This window comes from Sciurus vulgaris (genome assembly GCF_902686455.1).
Source record: "Sciurus vulgaris genome assembly, chromosome: 1".
NCBI classification, from domain to species: domain Eukaryota; kingdom Metazoa; phylum Chordata; class Mammalia; order Rodentia; family Sciuridae; genus Sciurus; species Sciurus vulgaris.
In genome coordinates this window covers 9,140,503-9,168,468 of record NC_136461.1, presented here as the reverse complement: position 1 = coordinate 9,168,468, position 27,966 = coordinate 9,140,503, and the positions used below count along the sequence as shown (strand labels likewise).

General features: G+C 50.4%; 1 protein-coding gene across 2 annotated transcripts; it reads right to left on the bottom strand.

Moving 5' to 3' along the window:
* Positions 1 to 1,487: 1,487 nt before the first annotated feature.
* Positions 1,488 to 27,966, bottom strand: PDPN (podoplanin). Of its 2 annotated transcripts, none has more exons than XM_079143395.1 (6): positions 27,719 to 27,966; positions 10,201 to 10,337; positions 8,248 to 8,377; positions 4,827 to 4,865; positions 3,942 to 4,057; positions 1,488 to 3,147 (listed from the first exon to the last, which is right to left on the bottom strand). In XM_079143395.1, the coding sequence occupies exons 1-5, from the start codon at positions 27,783 to 27,785 to the stop codon at positions 3,942 to 3,944; spliced, it is 489 nt and encodes a 162-aa protein (XP_078999521.1). In that variant the 5' UTR covers positions 27,786 to 27,966; the 3' UTR covers positions 1,488 to 3,147. The 2 variants fall into 2 exon arrangements, with proteins under 2 accessions (XP_078999521.1, XP_078999520.1); XM_079143394.1 differs by having other exon boundaries at positions 3,946 to 4,057; positions 27,719 to 27,961.

Sequence of the window (27,966 nt, the reverse complement as noted above, 5' to 3'; positions counted from 1 at the left end):
CATCCTCCCCCACGCGCTGGACCTTTAATTAGCAAAAAAGCCTAAACATCAAAGTATGCATCCTTCCCGTGGGTCTCTGCAGCCCCCGGCCCTGCAGAACAGATAACAGGAATTAAAATAAAGAGGGATTGAGTTACTCATCCCTCCCTGTCCATTAAAGCCAGTCCTCGGAGGTGGGACATGAAGCAGAACCAACCCCGGTTTTCAATTGGCTCTTTTGGATTGAAAGGAGGAAAAACTGGGGTTAAAAACAAGGTTTCAGTGGAGTGCAAACAGCTAACTTCAGCAAGACCAGGCCCCAGATGTGCCTGATGGAGGAGTGCGGAGTTGTTCCTTAGACTTCCAGGACCTCTGGCAGCTGTCAGTCTCTCGTCATCTCCTGGGCGTAGCGTGTGATGGGATATAAACATGCTCTCGGCATACAGAGGGCCCGTCAGCCTAAGGGACAAGGTCAGCACGCTTAGCTCTCTGCTAGAAACTGACCACCTGCATGGAACTTCTTATGAAGAAGCCCAAAGAAGCCAAGTGACTGTCCGACGGGGGCAGAGCTGTCAAGAGGCAAGGAAAGTTCTGGAGTCACCATCTTTTCCAGTGGAACAGGCACCTAGGACTCCTGGGGTCTGGCACGTTGAATCATCCCGATTAAACAAAAACTGAGTGCAGGTCGAGTATCCCTTGTCCAAACTTCTGAAATGCTCCCCAGTTCACACCTTCGTGAGAGGCGACCTGATGCTGGGTCTTGGATTTGGAGCATCTTGGATTTTGGAGTTTTCCATTAGGGATGCTCACGGGTACCTGCTGCATGGTTATTCCCAAATCCGAACCACGTGCCATCTGAACACTTCTGGTGGCAGGCGTCTGGGGCAAGGGTTACCCAGCTTGTATTAATTCTGCACCTACCACCGACTTTTTCGAGGGGACTCAGGCATGACAGTGGAATCCCCAGGGAGCAGTGGGGTGGGGACAGAGGGGGCCCAGCCCCCTGGCCAGGGCAGTGTCCGGGCAGGATTAGGACAAGCAGTTCTGGGGCAGGATGCTGCCACACAGGCCTGTGGGCAGCTGGAGACCCTCTGAGGGTCTCCTGTTCTTGGGTAGCCAGGCCCTACACACCTGAAGTCAGGTTCCCAGGGTGGACCTGACTGGCAGGGCAAGACGAAATTTCCCCTCACTGGCTTCTCCCTACAGTGCAGAGAAACAAGGGACTAGGGAAAATCCTCGCTAACCCTTTGGAACCAAAGAGGGAACAAAGAACCCAAAGGTGCCGCTGGTCTTTTTCTCTCCTGGAGCTTCACCCCTTGACTTTGGCAGGACCTAGGTGACAACTGCAGTTCGTGTCTTCCCTGTGGAGGAACTTCCTTGACCATGACAACAGACTGTCCATCAAGTGGACGGGCAGACAAGACATTCACAGATGTCAGGATCTTACCTGGAGATGTTCCCAAGTGTGGCCCAGAGATGTCCCATCACAGATCTGACTCACTCTGATACACAATCATCCGTTTTATTTGAAGATGTGTCTACACTGCATTGAACACCAACACAGGTGTGACTAAGAAACCCAGAGCCCTGTCCCAGCAGGCATGGGGTCCAGTGTGTGACTTGGGAAGGACTGTTATTTTTCACAGTGAGGGAGGCACGGGGAGAAAGAAGGGAGAGGAGAGAAGTGGGCATTACTCCTAACGCCGGTTCAAGAGTCTGAATGCTGAAATGGAAAGATATTGAACTCCGCTGGCTCCTCCTAACTGCTTCCCTCAGTCAGCTGATGTTCAAGTGCAGGACCCAGTGGGCCAGCTGGACTTGGACAGTGCACGGATGCGCTGTTTAAAATAACATCCACACGGGACTGCAAAGACTGGGCGGAACAGGCTGTGCTTCCGACAGAGCGTTTACTTTTTCCTGTTTTATGAACTCTTCTGCGCTTATAGGACATGGGATTGCACAACCCCAAGCATGCAAGAGCATCTGGTAAGCAGAAAAACCTCTTGGGTAGGAAAAAGAATTCGTGTGTTTGGGGGGAGAGAAGTAGTGAGCATGAAGGTGCTCCTTTATTTTGAGCCCTTTAGTACGACCCTGTTGAAAGATGTGGTATGTCACAAAAAACGGAATTACTTTTATTTTTAAATCAGACCTTTAAATCCAGCTGCTTTTTTTTAATAAAAAATTAGTATTGTACAAGATTATGTTTTGCTTTCCCCAACTTTCCTTGGAGAGAAAAAAAGGGTTAAAAAAAACCTGGTGGGTGTTACTTTCCACGTCAGAGGTACACGCAGGGCTTCCTTCTGCTTGGGGATCAAGCTTGGTTCTTGTTTTCTAGAATGATGGAGCCTCTAGCTTCCTGGGGCATCCAGAAGCTTCCTCCACATCTGGAGCCGAAATCTCCATGCTCACAACAAAGCAGCGAATCCAGAGGATTTGCGTCACAGGGAAGAGGGAACGTGGCCCTTGACTGGGACTCAAGCGGAGAGGCCAGGTGGGACCCAACCTTGGCATCATCCTCGTTGGCCTGGAAGATGCTCGGGGAGCTTGTGAGAAGCACAGTCCCTTCCCCAAGTAGACTTCCTGCTTATGATCTACAGGGATGGCTTTGAAATGTTCATCTGAACCTTCTAAAGGCAGAGGCTTTATCACGTCTTACCCAAGTTTAGGCTTTCTGCTTGATTATTCGTAAAGAACAGGCCAAACTAGCCTGGAATGTGTGCACGTCAACAGACCCCAGTGGCTAAATGCCTGTGCCACTTACTGGCGAGCACTGGATCCAAGGACATAAACATTCCAGATTCCTCTGCACTTTTACGAACAGAGAACAACCGGACATCTCCACCGCCCACGGAAGGATGCCCTCTCAGTTACAGATCAGTTCACGTAGTTGTGCTTCCTTTCTGTGCATTTTGTCCTGTAAATTACCTTGTATAAAATTTATATTTAAAAATGTGTTTCAACAGGTTCAAGCTCAGAGGAGCCAGGTCTTGTGGATGATCTTGCTTGTGCTTCCTTGGCAAGTGGAGGGGTCGCCATGGACTCTGACCAGGGTGGGTGAGCATTCCATGGGTCATCTTCTCCCGGAAGCTCGGGGAATGGGCTGAGGGGTGTCAGAAGCTCTTCTTCAACATGTTGACAGAATGGCAGGATCTCTCAGCGCGTTAGGGCCTGTGAAAACAGAGAGGGGCGATGGCTTCCTTTTCGGGCACCGTGATTAGCATCTACTCGCATCCTAGTTCTCTAAGTCTGGAACCTTCTGGAACCCTTCTCCTTTCCTCCTCAGCCTCCTCCATACCTAGTCCTGCACAGCCAGGCAACTTCCTAGGCACTTCCAGACATGCTACTGCCCTGACTGTATGGCCAGCCACAGCCCCAACCCCCTTCCCAATTATCATCTCCCCAAGAGACATAAGAAAAGGTTTTCCTCCAGCCCTGAATTTGAATATTCTGAATTCTTGGGCAAGTTTCATTAAGTAGAAAGAAGGCCTTCCCCTTGTCGATCATCAGCCTGGGAGGACGTGATGGCCAAGTGTGGAGGTGTGTAGGGCAGGAAAGGAGGGATCTGAGTCAAAAAGACCCCGTCACCGGTGGGACCCCGTGTCAGAACGGGAGCTTGGCTCTGCGACAGGTGCTTCTTCAGAAATCACCCTCCCCTGATGGCTGGCGACAGGGGGATTAGGCCTCATGCTAAAACTTGGTTTGGTTTTTTTTTTCCCCCCCTCAAGTTCAGTTAGTTGGGAAATTAAGACAAGGACCGGAATTTTGTCAGATCTCACGAGAAGTCAGTAGAAGAGTCCCGTCTGGCCTGAGCAGACGTCTGGCCTGCTGGGGAAGCTTCAGGCAGTACTCGAGGAGGTGACGGGCTTTGGAACACCACCTTCCCTAGGAGGGCTTCTATGAGTTGGCAGGTTTGAGTTCTGAACCTGACGGCGCTCACTCACCCCCCACACGGGTGTGCGTACTTACGAGTACCCTCCCGACATTTTCCGAACAACCACAAAGATGATCCAACCAATGAAGCCAATGGCCAGTAAGACCCCGACTATGATTCCAACCAGGGTCACCGTGGCCAAGCCATCTGCACAGGAGGGAAAAAAAGCATGAGCCCAGATGAGAAATAGCCCATGGTAGCACATGTCACAATAACCACGCCACTGCCCTACTAGCACCTACGAGCGAAGGTGCTCTGTGCTGTTTCTCCTGGGTCCGGGTGGTTGGCTTATGAGGGAAGAGCTGGGCTCTTTTCCTTTCCAGTGCTGGGGAAGGAGCCCCGGGCCTTACACAAACCAGGCAAGCACTTGACCCCTGAGCCACGCCCCAGCCCTTCTCTACCTACTCGTCTTAGGAGCAAAAAGATCTTTGGGTCTCAGGATCTGTCGTGCCTAACACACTGACTTCTCTTAGTGCGTGGTGTTTTTATATGGCTTGTCAGCGGGCTCCTACTTTGATTCTTCATGACCCTAAATGGGAGTATAATATCATTCCCATAGCTGTCTTTGAGTGAAAAGTTTGCTTTTTCTCCTCCTCTTTATCTTTTTCACAGTGCGAGAGAAGGAACCCAGGACATCATGTACCCTATTGCTGTCCCTGTGCTACACCATCAGTCAGTTCTATGTCGTTTCAAGTAAAGGGAATTCTTTGTACTTGCTTAAAATATATAAATAAACAAATATATATATATATTTTATATATATATATATATGCGAAAACTGTTCTCAAAAGGTTTTCTCTTCTGCTCTTGTTGACTATAATCCAGGAAAAGTACATAACTCATCAAAAAGATTGGGTTCAAAGAAACCTTGCTTTCTAAGCCCATAGGAATATTTTGAAACCATCATCTTGCCTACCTTTCTCAACTGTTGTTTGTGTCTCTTCACCTGCTTTCTCTGTAAAGAGAGATAATGATATCGCATTATTAGGATTTAATAACTATAATTTAACAATTGGCAAAAGATATGCAATGTAGCAAAACACCCAAAGGATAATTTCTTAAATAAATCGGATAGGGGGCTTTTAAGCAAGCTCTGACATGACGCAGTCTGGGTACCTGTCATTATCAAATTCACCAACGCTTCTTCACATCTACGTGTTCACAGCACATCTGTGTACATTTTTTTTTTTTTCCTCATCCAATTTAGAAAGCAGAGTCAAGGACACTAAGCCACAGAGATATGAAATAAATGGTCAAAACGTTTCAGAGATTACAGTGGCCAAAGAATCCAGAGCTGTGGCTATTTAGTCCAAAATTAAGATCACGGAAAACTTACAGACCGTGCCCAGGGCTATTACTCACTTGGAGAGTAATACTCTAATCTGGGAAGAGGTGACAGGGCTGTGATTTGTCTCATGCCATCTATTCCCTGGTTTGGTGGACTTCACAAGGCAGCAGGATGCCTAGCTTAGTTTCATCTGTTTATGCCACTGAGTTACTTAAAGATTTCTATCAACAGTCAGATCTACTCTAGAACTTATAATACAAATATTCTCCATTGTGAGTCCTTCTAGATAATTCGACACAGTTCCTAATTTAAAATAAAAGTGTTTTACTTTGTTCCTCCATATTGAGTCCTTAACTTGGGGCTCACAGTTGGCCCCTAAAGTGGTGTGGGGAGCTGTCTTGAAGGACTGAGCCCTCAACCTATAGGATCTGACACCATGTCCAGGTAGATAACGTAGGAACTGAATTGAATTAGAGGATGCTCAGCTGATGTCCAAGGTAGAAAGGCTTGTTTGGTGTTGGTGCGGGGAGGGGCATGCATTTGATGTGAGGAGTGCTCTGTATTGGGAGGAGGAGAGACAGTCTTGAGTTTGAATTTGGGGTTGGTTTTTCCCAACACACTAGTCAACCACCATCTAAAAGATGCTTACTTTCACCAGTCTGTTGGGTTTGAAAATAATCCACCCAAAAACAAGGTACCTTTTCAAGATGGCCCCAGGGTAGTGTCCAGACCCAGGTGTCCTTGCAGTAGCTGATCCCATGGCTCTGGAACACTTATTCGGAGTGCATGCTGACTGCACTATCCCCAGAAAATGGAGAGGAGACTGCTGGGGTTGAGCTGGGGTTGAGAGGTGTCATTGAATCAGACTGCCCTCCTGGGCAGCCAACCGCAGCAGAGATAGCTGAGTCATTGGCTTATCAGGTCCTAGCCCGGTGGCTGCTAGTTCCAGGCTCAAAACACACGATTATCACCACCAAAGATACCATCGGTTAGAAAATATATTACTGAAAATAAAGTTGGTGGAAGAGCTTTTTAGTTCTGTATTCCCACCTTCCCAATGACACTGTCCGTGACTACGAGCATGTGTCACGCATGGGAACATCATCGCACTTGGACACTTCATGGGGAAACTGGCCATCTGCTGCCCTAATAATATTACCTCTTAAAATCAAGTGCTCATAATGACATTTTAACTCCCATGTGCAGTATCTTGGGATAATGGCACACAAAGTGAGAATGAGCATAGGACAGAATCTCCTTCCCCTGTGAGGCTGAATAATATTCCACTCTATGTATACACGATATTTTGTTTATCCATTCATTGGTCCATGGACACTTGGGTTGCTTCCATATTTTAGCTATTGTGAATGCTGCTGCTATGAACATAGGAGTATAAGTATAAAAGCATTTATTTTAATCCTCAGAAGTGCTGTAGAGTTTTAAAAACGAGATTGGCAACTGGACCCAGAAGTGTTTACTGAAAAATAAAGAACAACTTTATAGTTGGGGGCAGTGGTGTGTGCCTGTGGTCCCAGCTACTGGAGATGCTTACACAAGAGGAGGGAGTTTTTTGTTTTTGGTATCAGGTCTTGAACCCAGGGACACTTAACCACTGACTTACATCCTAGTCCTTTAAAAAAAAAAAATTATTTAGAGACAGGGTCTTGCTAAGTTACTTAGGGCCTCACTGAGTTGCTGAGGCTGGCTTTGAACTCTCAATCCTCCTGCCTCAGCCTCCCAAGTCTCTGGGATTACAGGCCTGCACCACCATGCCCAGCACACAGAGGGGTTTGAGTTCAAGGCTAGTCTTAGAGAGCCGATCTCAAAGAAAAAACACAAAAATGTGCATTGTTAATGGAGATATAGCTCAATAGTAGAGCGTCTGCCTAGCATGCACGAGGCCCTGGGTTCAATCCCCAGCACTAACATACACACATGAGCGCGTGCACGCATGCACACACACACACACACACACACACACACACACACACACACACACAAAGACTGACGACTTTCTGGGTGTTCAGATGTGTAGTTGGTTTGGGGAACATTGCTTCAGCCATGGTCTTTACATTGGTTTCGTCTTAAAGACAGAAACATAAAACCTAATTAGATAACATAATTTATATAAAACCTCTTCTGTTAGCAAGCACGCCTTGGAGTTACTTGCGGATTCGGTCATTTTCTCTCCTACAAAATAAGGTACTTAAAAAAAAAAAAAACAACTCAAATAGCTAAATTTCCTTTACAAAATCTCTGGACGTAGGAATGAACCATCCATTGCTGAGAACAACCTTCCCTCACGCTCATCGGTGACGGTGTGACTCTCATAACGGTTATGACCCCAAAGTCCCTGCCAGAGCTTCTCCATTTGCACGGCTGCCCTTGCCGACCACAGATCAAATATCCAACCCCAGAACCACATCAATCTGGCATCGAAGATTCTCGCTCCACGGAGGCAGACGTGACCTTCGTGGGAAAGGGTCAGTATTGGAACAGAGTCTATTAAGATGTCCTGGCCGAGTTTCATGCGGCTGAGTGCTGACACCAAGTTCTCCAAGAACTTCATAGGGTCGGCAGCACAACCTCAGGAGCTGCTTAGCTCACCCCGGCAGGGGCCCTAGCACTAGCTATCATTCAAGGTAGAGCGATTTCTAGTAACCTGACAGTTCGAATTTGATTTAGTAACTCATAAATTGAATTCTGAACCCACCACACAAAGCTTGGTTCAGAATTCATTCTTCCCTCTCCCTCCCCTCTCCTTCCTCCTTCTTCTTCTTCATCCTAGGAGTTGAACCAGGAGTACTTTTCCACTGAGCTCTACCTGCAAGCCCTTTTTATTTTTTTATTTTGAGACAGGGTCTTGCTAGGTTGCTGAGGCTGGCCTCAAACTTGCAATCCTCCTGACTCAGCCTCCTAAGTAGCTGGGATTACAGGAATGTATCATGGTGCACACTCTTACCTTCCAATATGTCCCCTGGAATTACATTTGGACAGCACGGGTTATGCAAAAGCAGATCAACCCCACGGGGGTGACGGGTCTCCTTACCTACGGAGCGGCTAGTTGCCACGTCGGGGGCTGCGGTGCTGTGGCTTTCTTTGTGGGTGTGGACTGAGCCATCTGGGGTGGGCAGATCCTCAATGCGAACCTCCGTTCTACCCTCTGCACCTGTTGGCACCTATTAGACAGGCAAATGAGGCCAAATGGAAAAAAAGCCTAAGGTTTTAAAGCTCACACTCTGGCTTACAGCAGAATAGGGTTTGAGGTGGCACAAAGATACACAATACAGAGGGCACGAATCCCAAGTGGAAACAAGGAAGCCAAACACCAGGGGTGCGAACGGGAACGAAGCCAGGTCTGCTGCAGGAGTGGGTTCCAAATGCCTGGCACGCCGACCTCCTGGTGGCTGACTTCCTCCAAGGCCACTGGATCCCCCGGCTTTGATTCTTGCTTTGCCCTAGACCCCAGTAGCACCTTCCCCTGAAACATGTATTGGGCATACATTTCTCTCATCCTAATGTCCTCCCTCCCGCAACGAGAGTGACCGCTGGCCTTCACGGAGAGCTTATGGGATGCCAGGCCCTGGAGGTGCTTTCTCAGTCCACGCGCGACCTTGGGAAATAGATCCAACTATTAGTCCTACATACAAACACAGCTCCGAATGATGTGACTATATGCTCAACTCTTACTGCCCTCTAAATGACAGGGAAGGACTTGAAGTGGTGCTGGCTCGACAGTTCATTCTAGAGACTATTACAAAGGATGCAGATGAAGAGATGCAGGAGGAAAGATTATACAGGGCTTCCAGGCCCTCTCTGGGCACCGCCCTGCAGGGGCCTCCAGGGGCCTCCAGGAATTCAGCTCTCGGCACCTTGTCCTGAGTCCAGACAGAGACTTCGTTACATATGCATGATCGATTCAACCACTGGCCAATGGCGATCAATTTCACCTTCAGCCCTTCCCTGGAGGTTGGGGTGAACCTGAGCGTCCTTTTAATCCCACCCTGGTGACCAGTCCCCCTCCTGAAGCTACCTAGGGGCTGGCAGCTCTCAGTCAACTCATTAGTACAGAAGAAGACACTTTAGCACTTTGAAGATTCCAAAGAAGTGGTTCTACTGACTCCAAAGTCCACGCCAAAGTAGCATTTAACAAACTAGTGAGCCCAGGCAACACAACCAAAATCAAACAAATAGGATCACATCAAACTTAAAACTGTGTATGTCCCAAGGGGCACTAACCACAGGGGGAAAGGCCACCAACCCACCCGGGAGAAAATATCTGCAAACCATTTCTCTGATAAGGGTATAAAGAACTCCTCCAACTGAACAATGAAAAGAGCCCAATTATCACAAAACTTGGGCAAAGGACTCCAACAGACATTTCTGTAGAGACGCTCTACTTACGGCTAACAAGCTACAAGTCAATGCTCAGCATCACTGTCCAGAGAAATGCAGGTCAAAACAGTGCGGGAGGACTAGGGATGCAGCTCAGCTGGTGGAGCGCTCGCCTCGCACGCACCAGGCCCTGGGTTCAACCCCAGCACCCCACAGACACAGTACCTGTGACGAGGCAGGAATAGGGATGGACTCGCTTCCGTTAGAATGATATCAATCAGGGGTCGGAAAGGATGTGGACAAGTGGGCTGGTTCATGCTCATTATTGGTCTACGTAGCGAGGCAGGCAATGGGGGTCCCATATTTAGGAACTTCTAGCAGGACATTGACACAACAGGCAAGAAGACGGTGGACTGGATTAAAGCTGAGCCGTAATGCAGGAGAAATTTTAAAACCTGACCCTTTCCTATTCTGAGCAGCCCTGGTGATCACTCTCCATACTGTTGCCAGCGCGCTACTTCCTCACCGGATGGAAGCGGGAGGTGGTTTTTGCCATGAGCGCGCCACTCATGCTTCCTTTGCCAGGTGGCTTGAGTTGATTTTACAGAACATACATTATGCTCATCCTTCCGAGGGGAGCAAATTCCTCTCCTCCCAAGGCACTCACCAGAGCTGTAGGGCCGGCAGAGGCATAGGGCTCTTCAGTGGTACCTGTAGTCACGATGCTGTCTTCTATAGCCGGGGTGGCCGAGCCGTCTCTTGCATCTGGGGTCACAAGGTCATCTTCCAGCTGGACTGTAATGGCTGCAGGAACACCAAGCCGGGTTAAGGTGGGAACTGTGTGGGCCGACCCCGCGGCAGCTGCAGTCAGACCTACTGACTCACGAGGTCCAAAACCGGGGTCTCTCTTTAAAGTCAAGCTCTCAGGGCTGGGGTGGAGCTCGGTGGTAGAGTGCTTCAGTAAATAAATAAAGATGAAATTCTCTCTCCATTTAATTTGCGACCACCGTCTGCTTGGAGGACTAGGCCCACTGGCTCTGAGTACGAACCTCATAGACAGAGTTCAACTTGTTAGTTCACTGCCTTGCAGGAGGGTCGGTAATGTCCTCATGGACATTGGGATACCAAGAAAACTCTTGTGCCAATAAATAAACCTATTAGCCCTCACTGCCCTGGCTCTGGCTTTTTGGTGCCAACAAGCGGATGAATGACTGAGTGGTGCCATTGAGAAGGGTCTCCAAGGGGAGCAAGGGACTGGTGGGAGGGAGAACAGGTTGAATCCCACGATGGGGAGTGTTGGGGTTCAATCGTGTCCCCCAGGCTTAACGAATTGGAAAACCAATCCCCAAATTCATGTGGATGGAATTTGAAGGTATGGCCTTTAAGAGGTAATTAGATGAGGATTAGATGAGGTCATCAGGGTCGGTCTCCTATAATGGAATTGGTGGCTAAATAAGAGCAGAGCAAGAGAAAGCTGAACCGTCACACTAGCTCTGTCTCACCATGGGATACCCTCCCCCATGTTTGAATGCAGCAAGATGGTCTCTACCAGATGCCCTTGGACTGTTTTCCCAGCTAGAACCATGAGCCAAACAAATGTCTTTTCTTTATAAACTCCCTGGTCTCAGGTATTTTATTATAGCCATAGAAAATGGGCTCAGACAGGAGAGAGTAGAAAAGAGCAGTGTCCTCTTCCACCTCTGTTGCAACGGTCCGGAACTCGTCATGACTATGCCCAACTACCATCTCTGAACTCACCAGATAATCCTTTTCATGAGTTCAAAATCTGACTCATTGGCCATAGACTTCCTCTTAGACTGGCGTGGCTCTAGAAATTCCATGACTAAATACAGTTGCAAAATAAGCAAGCACGTGCACCCGGGGAGCAGGAGGAGGGGTGCTTGGAGACCTCTTTGTGTAATTAAAGAGCAGATGTTCATCTGTATCTAGGCAGTGCTCAAATTAGCAACCCATTCCTTGCCGATGAAGCCTGATTTTCCCTCTGTTTAGACAGCCCAGCCAGAGGCACAGCTAATAAATATTTGATCATAAGTTCTCTGCAGATGCCCGGAGGGAGGAGGCCCCCAGAGGAGACCGGCTTGCTTCCTGAGCCTTCTCTCTGCATCTCAAGTCCTCATCGAGCTGTGGCTCGATGGCTCAGAAAACTATCTAAGCATATGCAATCACTTCTCCATCTTGGGGTCAGGGAGGCTCAGGACCGAATAACTGGGGGCATGCAAATGGTTGCCTCTCCTCCCGGTCATTTGCTGGGATGGGGGGAAGGCAGTGTCTGGTCCCACAGGACTTGTGACTGTGGAGTAGGCAGATGTTTATTGTATTTATTGAGGTCATCAGGAATGTCCTTTTGCCAGGCAACTGTCCTTATTAAAAAACTAAGCAGCCCACTTTCCTTTCTTCTCTCCTCTGGTTTGAACTGAGTTAACAAATCATCAACTTAAAAAATGTCTTTTGGAGAGGCTCAGCCAAATGCTTACTAGGTGGCGCCTCTAACTTAAAACAATCCTTGCTTAAAAAGAGCACCAAATGAAGTTGGTTTGAATTCTTTCATAGAGAGTTCAGTTCATTGAAAGCGTAACTTGATAAAAATTCCCTCTGGTTCTTTCCTGACCCTGGCCCACAGAGCCAAACACTAAAATCGCTCTGAATGGACAAAGGAGGTCTTATGAATGACAGTCGGGAGCAAGAAGCAGGTCCTTTGTCCCATGGCCCCTGCTTTCTTTCTGCGCCATGGGAAAGTTGATTTTTAACAAGAGATCCTCAATTATCCGCTGATTATTTTGGCCGAAGACTTTCCTGGGTGAAGAGTTCCTCCGGGCCGGCTGCGGAGTTTCCAGCCAGCGTTTGACATTCTGTCCCCCTGTCCTCCTGAAGCCGCATATTGATGTCTACTTGCTCACTTATCCTTCTGAGACACACATGCAAGCTCACACGCACACAGGCGGACGGATGTACTCACACACATCTGTTCATGAAGAACCGCAGTCGTAACCGACATGCACAGTCAGGTGACAGAGAGAGTTCTAGAGCCTCCTAGACGTCTGTGTACCTCCTCCTGCCACACCGGACTCGAGCAGCTGAGGAGTCAAAGGAAGTTTCCAAACGGGGCAGGAACCGTCCACTTACCTGGAAACTTCTTTGTCGTTAAGAAAGAAACCCTGCTGCTCAGGAGATTTGACAAACCAACTTAAGGTTCTTCATTTTGGAAACAAAGAGCTGAAGCAATGTTTATTTGTACCAAAGTGCTAATTATGAATGATTCTTATCTTTGAATTAAACTCCAATATCTTGCCAGGTGCAGTGGCGCACGCCTGTAATCCCAGCGGCTCTGTAGGCTGAGGCAGGAGGATCGTGAGTTCAAGACCAGCCTCAGCAACTTAGCGAGACTCTAGACAACTCAGTGAGACCCTGTCTCAAAATAAAATAGAATAAAGGGTTGGGGATGTGGCTCAGTGGTCAGGCACCCCAGGATTCAATCCCTGGTACCAAAATAATAATAAAAATAATAATAATAATTAAAAAAATAAAATCCAACTCTAAAGAAATGATTCTAGTTCACACACATTTATGGGATGGCATTTCTTAAAATAAATTTTAGAGTTTAGAGACAACATTAAGTCAGGATAGTACTGGAGTTATAATAGCCCCAAATTCTTAACAGAAGTCTTTTGACTTAATCCTCTGGTTTATCCGCCTCTCTGGTTTGTGGTGACGACCGTCTGTCTACCTGGCTGTTGCCCCTTATTCCTTTTCTGGTGTTATCCATCTTTTTACAGTTGCCAGTGGCCTTCGTACCTGAAGAACTCATTCCTGGACCGCTTGCTGCAGACGGCTTTTGCGCTGCTGGGCGCTGGCCTCTTCTGCAAATGGCCAGCACTGTTGTTTTTCCTGTTTTTTTCTCCCTTTGACGCCACACTCCCACATGCTTCCTCTAGAGTGTGTAAATATCCACCTCTGCTTTCCCCGAGGTTTTGCTCTTACCATTTCCATTTTTGTTGTGTTTCTTTCGCAGTCTCGTGTAAAATAGGAACAGATTCCAGAGCCGCACGACATTTCAGTCGACGGCAACACCACCCTGTCCCATGAGATTCTAATGAAGCTGGAATTTATTTTTTTTCTTTTTCTTTTTGTACTGGGGATCTAACCCTGGGGTGCTCTACCACTGAACCACATCCCCAGTCCTTTTTATTTTTAATTTTGAGACTGGGTCTTGCTAAGTTCTTAGGGTCTCCCTAAGTTGCTGAGGCTGGCCTTGAACTTGCCATCCTCCTGCCTCAGCCTCCTGAGTCACTAGAATTACAGATGTGTGCTACCACGCCCAGCTGGAAAATCCTTATCACCTAGTGACACCACAGTTGTCATAATGTCATAGCACCACACGTTCCTTACATGGGAAGCCAGTGTGTGCAAATCTACTGCACTGCCCGTCAGATAAAAGTAGGGCACACACGAGTATCCGAAGCACTTAATGTAGCTAATGACAATAAACAACCACATTGTCAGTCGGCGAGTTTAGTGAGCTTTTCCTCGTATAGTAGCGTGTACTCCTACCGCTTACCGTCGACGGCGGGCCACTTGTCCTGAATGCACCCAAAGGCCAAGTCAAGAGGCTGGCCTCTTCCACCCAGGTTTGTGTCCGCCCTCCAGGACGGTCACACCACAACAAAATCGCCTTGACTCTTTTCTGAGTGTCCCCCCGACAGGAAGTGGCACGTCACTGTGATCTGACTGATTCTAGTAGATCCTTTACCCACTGCTTCAAACACCAGCTCCATGAGACAAACTTCTTCCAGGCTCCAAGTCGCAGTCACAGGACAGCTTCCCAGCGCAAGGCCAGCTCCAGCGGTCACGCTGGCCCCCAGCCCGGCTTGCCTGCAGTCTCGCGCCCGTCCTCTGGCTGGCAGCTCCCAGTGACAAGGGTGTCCGGGATGTAGGAGACTAGAGCGCAGTAAGAGGGCAGGGGCTCCTCGGACACAGGTGCACGGGGTCTCCCAGAGTCCGGCTGGCACGGCGCTGTGTTCTAACTGGGAAGGCGCGACCCCCACACCCCCACTTCTGTTGGCCAGTGTGGGTTCGTGTCCTCTTGCAGCTGCCTGTTCCACAACAGCCCGAGGGGGGTGGAGGGGCATCACTGCCCCCTTAACAGACAAGGAAATGAGGCCAGCAAAGACTCCTTGACCAAACTTCCTGAGGCTCCTCTGAGCCCTCGTCTCAAAAAGGCCCCGCCTTGGGCTCCCCAGTGTGTCCCGCAGAGTCCAGCTTCTCCGCGGGTCCTGCCAAGCCCGCGGGGTCAGAGCCCCGTGCTGGGCGTCTGAGCAAGGACGGCATCCTCCACCTTTGAGGCCTAAGCCCTGGGCCTGTTTTGGCCAGAGCCTTGTCAGGCCACTTTGGCCACCTCTGAGGCTCCTCACGGTGATTTTCTGTCCACGGACTCCCCCCTCTGCTGGTTGGCTCGTCGTCCTTCGATTCAGAGTTGATCCCTTGCGATGGCCCCCATTGCAATAATGTAAAGTGTCTCCCTTACATTTTAACATGTTGTCGGGATGACCTTTTTTCAGGCAAGGTCACAAGTTAAGTGCTTTGCTGAATTCGTCTGGTTCATGCGTGATACCACGCCAAGCACTCTGGCTGTGTGCCATGGGTCCACCAACAGAGGACCAAGGCAGCTTGGCCCCATGGACATGCGCGCTTAGGCAGCTCTCCAAGCCTGGTCCTGCTCCTTAGGTGCCACCGTCCTGCCTCTTCTGCCCACCTGCCTCCTTGTCCCCCATCCCAGGTCAGGAGCAGCAGCTTCCCCGGTGCCCCACTCCTCCTAAGAAATCTCATCTTGCTAGGATCTTCCAGTCTTCCATTTGGTGACCACAATCTTGACTTCCTCCAACATGCCCCCGGCTGGGGAGACTCTTGGAGGATCTAAGCTTTCGGAAATGTCTGAGGAGGAGGGTGGAATGTGCTCTAAAAGAATGTCCTTCTGTGAGCTGCAGCTCTCCTGGCTGTAGGAGTGAAGTCGGCAATCACGGTCAAGACCAGGACCCGGAGGCTGGGGTGTCGCTCTGGTAGCGTCTCTGCTCAGCAAGCAGAGGTCCTGGGTTTGATTCCTGCACTAAAAGCAAAATAACAAAACAAGAGAAAACCCAAGCACATGTCTCTATCTTAAGCTCCCGGGACTTAAATTTATTTTACAAATATTTCTGGAGCAGCAGTTGTGTGCGGAGCTCTAGTGTGTTCTAGAGTGGGTGGCCAGGTCGCTGGTCTCCTGGACTCGCTAGAACTGGGGAAGAAAGGGTCCTGATTTCATTTGCGTATGGAAGGGAGCCAGGAGGTGCTGGGTAGGGGAGGCCTTCATCTGAGTCCCGGAAAGCAAGGCCACTCTGGGTTCCACGTGAGGGGACTGTGTGTTGGGAAGGCAACAGGATCAGGCTAAAGCAGTGAGACCATGCAGGCCGTTTCTGCCAACCTGGTGACAGCGGCTGGTGCGCGCGCCAGGACAGTGGTGGCAGGAAAGGAGAGAACCAGACAGGTAAAGGCCAGGAAGCTTCCCGAGTCATGACCCACTGACAATTGGAAGTATGCACATCCTGGAGCCGAGAATCCACCTCACCATCCGTTACGGCTGAGTTGACAAACATTTAGGCCAGGGGTGCGCCACCCCGCAAAGCAGCTGCTCGGGGTGGTGCTCAGCCCTCCACCCCGGCGGCGTTCACCTCGTTTGATCAGGATATTCATAAAAGTCAACAGCGACTGTCCTGGTTTCCACCTGCACGTGGGTTTTAGAATCTGACAGCTGGCCAAGCGGTGTCCACAGCATTCTGTCTTGAGATGGTGAAGCTGATTTTTTAAAAATATTTTGTTTTAGTTGTAGGTGGACACCATACCTTTATATTATTCTTAATGTGGTGCTGAGGATGGAAGCCAGGGCCTCCCGCATGCTAGGCAAGCGCTCTACCACTGAGCTGCACGACCCCAGGCCTGGCAAGGTTGATTTTAAAAGCAAAGGAGTCTCCAGCTGAGTCGCTCTTGGGGTCTTCAAAGAAAACCTGCAGCGCTGGTCAACAGGGTAAGCCAGGCCTTCCTCCAGCACCCGGGCGGCTCCAGGGTCCAAAGGCACAAATCGGCCTTTGAAGAGAGCTGACCAAACAGCCCAGGGGAGACTTTTTTTGCAGCCACCAAGAAAAGTAAAATGCTCTTTTATTTAACAGCACCCTAGGACGCAGGGAATCAGGTTTTCCCTGCAGGAGAAACTGTCGGATAGCTGATGAGCAAGGAGAGTCCGGCCTCCCAATTGCACACGCCCCCCCACCCCCCTGCTTTTTCAGTAATGCTTTTGGAGAGATGTCAAAATGTGTATCAGGAAAGGAAAAACACCACTTCTTTTTCTTTTACACAGACACGGGCTTTTGAGTCTTAGTTTCCCATCAGGTCTCCAAACTGTGCCCAGAAACCTGAAAAGAACAGCTCAGACTGTGGAGAGGAGCCACCGCGACAGCCCGTTCTAGCCCAGCCGGCCACCAAACCTCTGCAGAGACCTTCATCTCTGCTCCAAATGCGCCCAATGGCGCTGTTTGCAGCCCTTCCCTGGGTTACCACCAGGTGGGTTCCTGCCACCAGGAGGAAGGCGCCCCACCCTGACCTTGTGTCAAAGACTTTCTCTGGAATATGGACGGAGCTGATAGCCTTTGAAGTTCCAAAGCTCCTCTGCACAAAGACAGCCACTGCCCACCGCAGGCCGTGTGCCCTGGACTCCTGGCTGTCACATCCGTGAGGATGTGGCCAATGGGCTACTTCTCTTCCCCGCCTCCCCGCACCCTGGTGAATTGCTTACTGGATCAGAAGCCTGGCTCTGGAAACTCTAAGCAACTCGATTCGTCTGGGCAACCCTAGAAGGCCGGGCCCTGCCACCCCAGGCACCCACAGAGATGCGCTCTCTTAATCTTCTGTCAGAAGCCACGCAGCCCACGTTGCCAGCGACTGGCGCCGTGGTAGGCATTGAGCAGACATCCGTGGGGCAGCTGACTGTGTAAGTATGTTTACGAGCCAAGAAGGAAATTTCTCTTGAACGACCCCTTGGATTATAGTATCCCTGCCACTGTTCACTGGCCTTCACCCCAGAGTTGGTAAACACTTCCCCTTAATGAAAGGGACAGCGTAGCCCAAGACAGAACCCTTCACCTGGGAGAGGAGGTGAACTTTACCACCCTGCTGTTTGATTTCTGCTGGGCAGTGGCATGTCCACTCACTGATGGGTCCTGTCAGCCCCTGCAGGCTGAGCCCAATGATGAGCTGCTGGCATTTGGGATGTGCCTCTTCCTCAAAATTGAAGAGAAGTGCGTCAAAGCTGAGATCAGAGAAGGCCACTATCTCTTTTGAAGGAATCAGGAAAGGTCCTACACTTTTAAGGTTTGGAGCAGCAATTCCTTGAAGTGAGCCAGGGGACACAATGACCCAAAGTTTTCTTTGGGCTTCAGGTGGGGTGGCCTCACTGCGTCACCCCCCAAAATTGGAAGCAGCATTTTATAAAAGTTTCTACAGCTGCTGGGCACAGTGGCCCACACCTGCAATCCCAGCAATTCAGGAGGCTGGGACAGGAGGATCGCAAGTCTGAGGCCAGCCTCAGCAACTTAGCAAGACCCTGCCTCGAAAAATAAAATAAAATAACGGGCTGGGGTTGTAACTTGGTGGCAGAGTGTGTGCTTAGCATCTGAGATCCTGGGTTTGATCCTCAGTGTCAATTTTTTTAAAAAAGAAAGAAAAATAGGGGCCAGTGATCACTAGGAAACCTATTTTCATTTCAACAGCAAGGAGTCACATTTTAGGTCACTGGACAGGTGGAAGAGACAGACTGATGGATCCATAGACATAATATCAGCTTCCCAGTTAGATCCATCTTCTCTCCCTTTGGAAGGGGAAAGGAACTGAGACCGCCTGCATATCCTACACAAATTCTGCATTTAATCTCCACAGGCATGAGGGGAGACTTTGATCATGGCCACTTTTTGTTGGATTTACAGAATGTGCAAAACGTGCTGCCCGGGCCCTGGGCTGGTCTTCACCCGTATGGAGCAAGCGGCAATGCGGAGCTCACACATCAGGATCTGCCAGACCCAAAGCCCCAAGAGCCCACGCCCTGACCCCGTGACACGGCCTCACCAGCGTTGCTTCACGGTTCAGCTCCCACACATGGGCCTCTCTACTCCTTAAAGAGCTGCAATGGACGGAGGCGGCTCCAAGAGGCTTCTGCAGGAGCTGGAGGCTGGGCTGCAGCCAGCCCCTGCGGTTCACCTCTCAAGACCTGCCATTCAGGGCCCAGCAAACCCCTCCCTGGCACCAGCACAGGAGGACACCTGGAGTACTCTGCCGGTCACCTGTCTCCCAACCAGCATCTGCAGCTGCCAGGGTGACCTGCCGTTCTGCTGTCAGCGGAGGTCCAGTCGTGAGCACGGTGTCTGCTGGCTGGCAGATTGAACGGCTGGGTGGCACTCAGACTTTCCAGTGCTCGACTTCCTGGGTGCCCCCAGGCAGGCAAGGCTCAGCACGCCTCGGCGTTCAAACGAGGCCCTGGATTCCGACCTCAACCAAGATGACTCAACCTGGGGAGACGTTTCACCCTGGCGGAAGAGCAGAGCGTTCTCGGTAAAAGAGGAAATGAGTTCACAGTTTTTTAAACTGGAACCACAGCCCTGTAATGGGGGTCTCCGAAACTCAGTGGGGGGCCTGGGAGCACAGTCAGGTAGGAAGGGTCACTTCCCAGGGAAGACTGCCTGGTTCTTGAGTCATCAGATGACAGGAACCTGTCACAGAAGCGCTGCTCCCAGAGAGTCTCCCTGCAGGCCAGGGGTGCGGGAAGTCGAGCGGGAATCTGAGCTTCTGATTCACTCGGGTGTCATCTGGCAGTTCAGTTTTGCAAGAGTGAATCCGTTGGATCAGACCTCACCGTCCCCCCCTGAGCTCAGAGAGCCCCGCGTGAGCCCAGGAGGACGGGCCTGCGGGAAGGTGCAGAACGCAGCTGTTTCCGCCAGCCGCCTGTGGTCTTGATCCTGAGCCTGGTTTGGAGGCTGAAGTGCATCTCCGTAGATGCTTTTTTAAATAGTTGTTACTGGCCAGGAGGATCTCTCGATCTTCCTGTGCCATCTCTCTCCCTCTGTTCTGACGCAGGGGAAATCTGGACACCACGTTGACTTCCAGGCTCACCTCGGATGCCCGTGAGCAGGCCATCCCCGACGTGCTGGTGAGACAGAGCCAACTGCACGTCCTGCTGTAACCTCGAGTTCCCTGCCTCTAAACCAGAGTGCCCCCTCCCCACCACATCGGCTCCCAGCCGCCATCCATCCTACCTGGTTTCTGTAATGTTCTATCACCTGCCTGCTTGTCCTTCCTACTGAAATACCACCTCCTCCTCCCTCTTCTTCCTCACACGTGGACTATGCCCCACCTCTGGGTTTTGTCTTGTTTTTTGGCGGTGCTGGGGATGGACCTGGGGTCTCTGCATGGCAGGCAAGCGCTCTACCACCAGCCCCCTTGAGGTCTTGTAAGGCCTCTCTCTCTAAAGGCAAAAAATGTACATAAATAATGAGAATAGAATAGGAAGGATAGTTAGCACAATCTTCATAAAGAGCAAAGGAAAAGGTCTCACACTTCCTGATTTCAAACCTTACTACAAAGCTACAATCACAAGACTGTGCTTAGCGGGGTGTGGTGGTGCGCACCTGAGTCCCACTTACTTGGGAGGCTGAGGCAGGAGGATCGCTCGAGCCCAAGAGTTGGAGGCCAGCCCGGGCAACAAAGTGAGACCCAAGATCCAGTATCCAAAATATAATAATAGAAATAAGCCAGGGGTGTAGACAGTTGTAGAGTGCTTGCCTAGCATGGAGACGCCCTGGGTTTGACCCCCAGCACTGGGGAAAACTTTTTTTTAGATTAAAATAAATTTTAAAAAAATAAAGGGCTGGGGATATAACTCAGTTGGTAGAGTGCTTGCCTCGCAAGCACAAAGTCCTGGGTTCAATCCCTAGCACTGCAAATAAATAAATAAATAAAATAAAAATAAATACATAAAAAATAAAGACTATGCAGTATAGCATAAGGTTAGTAATATGGATCAATGGAATAGAATTGAGAGTTCAGAAATAAACTTTACATTGTGGGCAACTGGTTTTTGGCAAGGATACCAAGATAATTCAGTGGGGAAAGGATCATCTTTTCAACAGATGGTGCTGGGACAACTGGAGTCACATGCAGAAGAACGGAGCTGGGTCTCAGCTTCACAGCACACACGCAAATTAACTGAATGAACCCAAGACCTACACGCCAGAGTCAAAAGTACACAACAGAAGAGTGAATCTTTGCAACCTTGGTCTAGGCAACAGCTTTCTAGATACAACTCTAACAGTACCAGCAAGAAAGGGAAAGGAGAGGAGTTTGATTTTCAAAAGTGTTCAGTTTGTTGTTCAATGAACACGATCAAGACTTTGAAAGAATAACCCAGTTCACAGAATGGGAGCAAAGTCTGCAATGCATGATTTGTTAAGGGTCTAGCATCTAAATTAAAAAAAAAAAAAATGGTTTCAATCACAACAAAAAGACCACCCAATTTAAACATGGGCAAAGGACTGGAACAGACATTTTCTCCAAAGATCTACAAATGGTCAACACACACAGGAAATGACGCTCAACATCATGTGTCCTTAGGAGAAGACGAATCAGAACTACTAGATACCCCTCTGTATCCATTAGAATCGTACTATTTAAACACAAACACACAGAAAGCAAGTGTTGGCAAGGACAGGGAGAAACTGGACACTGTACATGGTCGGTGGGAAAGTAAGATGGTGCAGTCACTGTGGAAGATAGCAGGGGGGTTCCTAAAAAGTTAAATCTAGAGTCACCATATACGACCCAGCAATTCCACTCCTGGGTATACCCTAGAGAAAGGAAAACAAATGTCCATACCAACGCTTATCCATGAATATTCACAGCAGAATTATTCATAAAAGTCCCAAAGTGGAAGTAAACCTGAATGTCCCTCAGTAGGCAAATGGATAAACAAAATGTGGTAAATCCATATAAAGAAGTATTACCTAGCCATGAAAAAGAACAAGTTCAGTTATAAGCTCCGACATGGATGAACCTGGAAAACACAGCTATGTGAAAGAAGATGGAGATACAAGGTCACACGTCGCAGGATTCCAGTGGTATGAAATACCCAGAATGGACTAGTCCATCGAGACAGAAAGCTGATGAGCGGTTCCCAGGAGCAGAGGGGACAGGAAAATGGGAATGACAACTCATGATTTGGGGCTTCTGGGCAAAGGGGAGATGGGCACGTCCTAACAGCAACAGTGGTGATGTTTGCAAAACTGACTCTACTAAGCACCACAGAATCGCTGACTTTAAAAGGGTTGGTTTTACGGTGTGTAAATCATGTATCAGTAAAAAATGTAATATAGCGATGAGCGCTGGAAGGCATGAATAGTAAGACCTCACAATGAGGCGCCGAGGGAGAGCTATCGGTAGTTTACCGGTGGATTAAGACCCCAGTGAGGGTCAGAGAGGGACACACAGACATGAAGCTAGGACACGGCAAGAGCAAGACCCGACCCCAGGCCACCCAAGCCCCTCACCTCTCAACTAGACAGCCACCTGCGCCTGCAGTCCACGCACAAAAGACACCCAGGCAGCAAAACCACTTGTTATTGCTGTGTATGTATTTTTTTGTTCTCATTCTGTTTGCTGTATACATAATTGTGACCGATTAAATGTACTTGATGCCAACAGTACCAAATCGAAGGAAGGTGTCCTTGTCCCCTTCGGCACATACAGAGCAGAAGCACTAAAGAGAGTTTTGGAGTTTGAGGCAGGGGAGGGAGAGGGGATGGTACGAGGGGGCCACTGGGTGGGCGGGGTGGCTTCTAATGTCACTGCAGGACAGCTAGCCGTGACAACGACTGACCGGACGTTTACAAACGTATCGGCAGCTCTTCCAACACAGCTGATAAAGGCTGGGGGGTGGACATGCCCCCAATCCTGAGCTGATCACATACGTTATCTACGATACTGACTTACCACACGGTACCCATAAAGAGGGGTGATTGTGTGTCCATTAAAAATTAGAAAATTTAAAATTTAAAGAGAGGAAGTGTGAAGTGCGGTGACAGCTTGAGTTCAGGGCCACGGACAGGTGCGCGCTGTGGACGGAGAAGGGGCACACCAAGCAGCAGGCCCGGCTCGCCTCGTGTCCGAGAGAGTCCTGCAAATGTGAATGGAAAAAGCCTCGTGGGGAAGATGGGACTTGACCTTGGGATGGGGCAATCCAGGCAGAAGAAGCTTCTTGAGCAAAACCATAGAAACAGGACTGACCCAGGGTCGTATGCAGGAATTGGCGAGGGCTGGAGGGTGGGACAGTGGTGAAGGTGGCCGGAGTCACTGTAGGGTGCATAGGCAGGAGGTAAAGACACCAAGTGTGGGGTCGACAGCGGGGGATGAGATCAGATTTGGGGGATGAAGGGATCTAAGCCCTTAGTAAATGTCAGCTGTTAAAATACAGTTAATGCTTCTAACACCTCCGTGCAGAATCTGGTTCCCTCGGCCCGAGAGGTTTCCAGTTAGCCTTGTTCTGGGGTGACTGGCTCAGGTGGGCTCCGGGGAAACTGTCTCACGTTAGCAGAACTCCCGACAGGCTCGGAAACCAACAGGCAAACGCAGAACGGGAAATAGTTTTCTAGAGCTGCCGCACCCATTTGCTGTCTGAGGCATGCTCTGCTCAGGAACAAAAAAAAAAAGAACCCCGAGATGCTGCTGGGTGGATGCGTTTCCAGAGTCCGGATTCTCAGTGAACCACCCCGAGTGAGCTCAGGAACCCCGGGGCCAGCAGAGAAGACGCTCGTTTGCTAAATAAATGAATTCCTTGGGCGGGGCTGGCTCCATGTCAATAAATCCCGTCCCTTTCCTCTGCCTTTCTAGATTCTAGACACACTGGGACCCCTCTCTTTGGGTGGCATGCTATTCACTGGCTCACGGCTTTTCTGATCGTCCCTGTTTTGTTCTCCTGGATGGGGACACGTTGATGACCTGTGGGAAAGACCCTGTTTTCGTCAGCGATGGTGACCGACCTCCCAGCATCCCCTGCCTGTTCCCACTTCACTCCATGTAATTGGCATTCCCCGGAACGCCTCGCACGTGACAATGGGGACTCGTGCCCAGTGTGGCTCTCCAGGGTCTGGGCCCGTTGCTGGTCTGCCTGCCTGGGCGGAGGCTGAGAGCACATCTTCCTTTGGAAAAGCGATTGTTTCATAGGCTTTTGTTTCGTTTTGTTTAAAAACTGCACTGAAGGGCTGAGGGAGCCGCTGGCTGGTAGAGCACTAGCCTCGCACGTATAAAGCTCTGGGTTCCATCGTGGGCACCGCGAGCAGACAAACCAACCAGGACAGAAACAACAGCAACCGGGCAGCTGTGTTCAGTCTGTCGTTGTCCTAAGTTTTCAGCGTCTCAAACAACTGAGCAAACAGCTGGCCAAGGCTGCTCGCCTCCCCGTGGACTTGGCCTGATCTGCCTCCAAGGACAAACCCATCTCCTTGGAGTAATTCTTAGGCAGGACACTCAGCCAAGGAGAAGGAGCACAAACCCATCCTCTTATGGCGGAAGCTTGAGGGAGCTCGCCATCCCCGGGAGGCTGTGAACAGGCTGGGTGAGGGTGCTGGGCTTCGGCTCGAGGGGAGGACGCGGCCACCGTGGTTTCCTGCCTTGGATGAACCGGGCAGGACTCCAGCTGTCCCTCACCTGGCCTATCTCACAGCCCCCAGATAAAATGCCAATCGCTTTCCTTCTTCAAAAAGCTCCAAGAAACCACTAGAGGGGCTGCAGATGTGGCTCAGTGGCACGCACGAGGCCCTGGTGCCATTCCCGGCGCCAAAAAAGACATCAGTAGAGAAAGGACTCAGAAATCCAGTCGGGGGAGCTTCATCTCTGGTCCAACCACGAGAATCCTGGCAAATCTCAGTCACTGCCCGCGTGGCTTTAGAAGGACCCCTGGTCTCCCTGACCATCTGATGCTCTTCCAAGGAAAGGCTCGGGGGCGGCAGGAAGGGCAAGGCCTCTGTGCAGAGCCCGGGGGTATCGCTCTCACTCACTGTGTGAGCTTCACAGGGCAGCACTGGGCACTTGAGCACCCCCTCCCTCCTCACCTCCCCCGCAAGCATTTCACAAGTTGTAACCTGGCCTGCCTGGCTCTCAGACGCCCAAAATATGACAAATATTCAGATAAGCCAGTGGAATTCAGAGTGCAGGTCTGTCACTTCGTGAAGAGGGCAGAGCATGCTCTGTGCTGGTGCACCCATCCCCAAAGGACCAGAGTTCAAATCCTGCGCCCAGCAACACACCCAGCGCTCAGAGACGGCCGGTCCCCATAAGCAGGATGAACTCCCGAGTCCTGTTCTAACACATTGCCACCGTTCCATTCGTAAAGGGTAGTGTGGGCTGGGATGTGAAGTTTTTATAGCTTCAGAAAATTGTTTTCATGTTTAAGAGGCTTAAAGTGAAGTTAAGCTTTAGTCTCAAGTTCAACTTTTTCTTTCTTTCTGTCTTTTTTTTTTTTTTTTTTTTTTTAATGGCGGAGTAGTGTTGTAAAAAGGGCTTGAGGTTTGGCATCAGACCCATTTCTGAATCCCCAGTTCTGGCATATTCTGAGGTAATGAACCGTTTACAGGAGTTATAACGATTAAACAAGGTACTGGTGGCATTCCTAAGCATGGATGGGGGATGGGAACGTGGGGAGCCATATCCTCCTGGGGGTCTGGCCATCCTCTGTTAAGGCTTGAGGTCTCTATGGGTCCTACGGATAGTCACTCTCATGCTGCCCATTCACGCGAGTGAGAGGAGTTAGTCCCGTTGGCCACATCTATGCTTAGCAATCTCCTGCCTGGACACATTTTCTTTAAAATGTGCTTTTCTATATTGGATGCTACTGGAATCTTATACCCCTGTTAACATTTAGAACTTCCTCCTAAATCTTCTAAGAAACCCGACCTTTATTACATGCCTTATGTGCAACAAAAATTCTTAGCAACTCACAAAGATTTCAGGGCCTCCAAAACTGGCAAGAATTCCAGGGAAATCACAGGGAAATCCATTCGCTGGGTGATTAATCCTGGGTGAGTTGGTCCCGGAAAAGCGCACATGGCTTACAGCAAAGCAACGCCTTGCGGAATTTCACAAAATAAACCGCCTAACGGACAGGCCCCAAAGTGCGCGTTTTGGAGCAAAGTTCAGAGTGAGGGTGGGGCCGGACACAGGAGAAAAATGCCAGATGTGTGGACAAGCGTCTTCTTTTGAATCCACTAACACCCCAAGAGACGCACATGGGGCCACATTATAAAACTGAACCAGATTACAGCCCTGGATGGGAGAAACCCAGTAGGGCCCAGGACCCTAAGAGAAGGATAATAACATTCATCACCATAATTGCCCCTAGCCCGGCTCCCCAACAATAGCGCAGCTCAGTGAAGTTAGTCATCCATATTCAAGTCGCCTCACTCTTTATTCCCAGACAAAAACCCTGCTGGGCCTCAGCCCCTGGCCAGTGTGGCATCCACACACAGCCACCCAGGCCCCTCCCCAGGCTGCCCACCCCAGAGGGGCTTCTTTCTTTCTTTCTTTCTTTTTTCTCCAGTGCCAGGGATGGAACCCAGGGCCCCAGGCACAGTAGGCAAGTGCTCTACCACTGACTGCACCCCTTCCCAGTCCCTGGCCGTCCTTCCTTCTTTAGCAGGGGACTTTCTAGCTGTTTTTTCAGACAAGACTGAACACCTCCTTCAAGGAGTGCTTTTGATGCTCAGGAGCTGGCTGGCCATGAGCACAACTAGCCCTAGCCCTGGGGGAACAAAGGACTGGAGAGTGGGCCCTGTCTTTCCTGGGATGCTGGGGTATGTGGCTCGGGAGGAGGCCTCCCTCACCTTGCTCTGTTGAATACAAAATGTTGTCATTTGCACATTGTCTGGCCAAAACGGAAACGAAAATACAGAACTGTATATATTCCAGTGGAAAGAGAAGTTCCAAAGTTAGGACTGCCATGAATAGCTCATGGGCCCCGTAAAAAGAGTGGCTCAGTCTCTTTGAAGCAGACAGCCCGCTGCACTCTGTATAATTTCCCTAAGACTAGGGGTTCTTGTCTGCCCTGGAATTACAGAAATGCAGGGTGGGCACCCTGAGACCACACCCTCTCCAAGAAGGACTCCCCTGGGGCTAGGCCTACCTGGATCCTCAGTGTGGAAAACTTGAATTTACCTTTCAGAGAATGTTCCAGCAACCTACAGACTCAAAGATCAACAGCTTGCTTACAATTCCTTCGACCAATATTTGGTGAGCCACTACTATTACTAGACATTATTTTGATCCTGGGGAGCAAACCTACGGGCATCAGAGACCTCTGGAGCTTCTAGTCCTTCGGGGAAACAGACACAAATAAAAACCCAAGAAAAGAAATAAAATACCGACAGGTGCTCCTGGAGACCCCCACACAGCACACTAGGCAGGGAGGAGCAAGAAGTGGACACAGGGCTGGGGCATGTGTGGATGATGGCCTGGTCTTCAGACTGAGTCCATTTAAAGTCCAAGAAGTCACAGGCACTAATTCAGTCATTGACATATGGCTACATTGGGTATAGGGCCCCAAACCCACTGTAACCTCGATGTCTGGAGCTGGGGGTGCACTTGTCTAGCTTGCCACAGGCCCTGGGCTGGGTCCCTGTACCCAATGCCCTCCCTTAGAGGTAAGTGAGGCCTCTTCCAATCTGCCCCCCAAGAATGGAGTCCTGAACCGGTAGGTGCTGGCACACAGAGGGAGACCTAGGCCACTGCAGCCAGCGGTCGACTCCAGGGAAAGCCCTGGGGGCTCTTGCCCAGGCAGAAGCCCACCTTGTCTCCTGTGAGCGCCCCCGAGGGCGGCCCCTCCGCTCCCAGCCTAGTCGCCTGTGGATTCTGGGGTGCCTCCCGCCACACCCACTCCGCTGTTTCTTCGGGACTTGTCCCCAGCCAAGCCGCTGCGTGGCAGGCCCGCGCGCCCGCCCGCTCCCCCGCGCTCTCCGGGGCGCGCTGGGATCCCGGGCCCCGCGTCCCCGCAAGTCTCCGCGCGCCGGTCCCACCCGCCCCGGCGGGCGGCCAGGTTCGCGGGCGCTCACCTCCCGGCGCCGCGCCCCAGAGCGCCGCGCTCCCCAGCACCAGGAGCAGCACGGGCGCCTTCCACATCGTGCCGGGGTGGCTTCTCGCGGTGGCGGCTGCAGTCTCGGCGCAGGGCTCGGGCGGAGCGGAGCAGCCTCAGGCCCCACGGGAGGAGCGCAGTGGGTGCCCGAGCTCCCGGCCGCGGCGCTCGCAGCGCAAACTTGGCCGCTGCCACTCGGGCGCCGAGTCAGCATTTATCCTCCCGACG

Excerpts from the sequence above, each read along its gene's own strand:
- PDPN (XM_079143394.1), bottom strand. The coding sequence starts at position 27,785 with ATGTGGAAGGCGCCCGTGCTGCTCCTGGTGCTGGGGAGCGCGGCGCTC. Across the intron at positions 8,378-10,200 it reads CTGCCGGCCCTACAGCTCTG|GTGCCAACAGGTGCAGAGGG; the intron begins GTGAGTGCCTTG and ends CCTGTCTAATAG. Across the intron at positions 4,058-4,826 it reads ACAAACAACAGTTGAGAAAG|ATGGCTTGGCCACGGTGACC; the intron begins GTAGGCAAGATG and ends CCTCCTGTGCAG.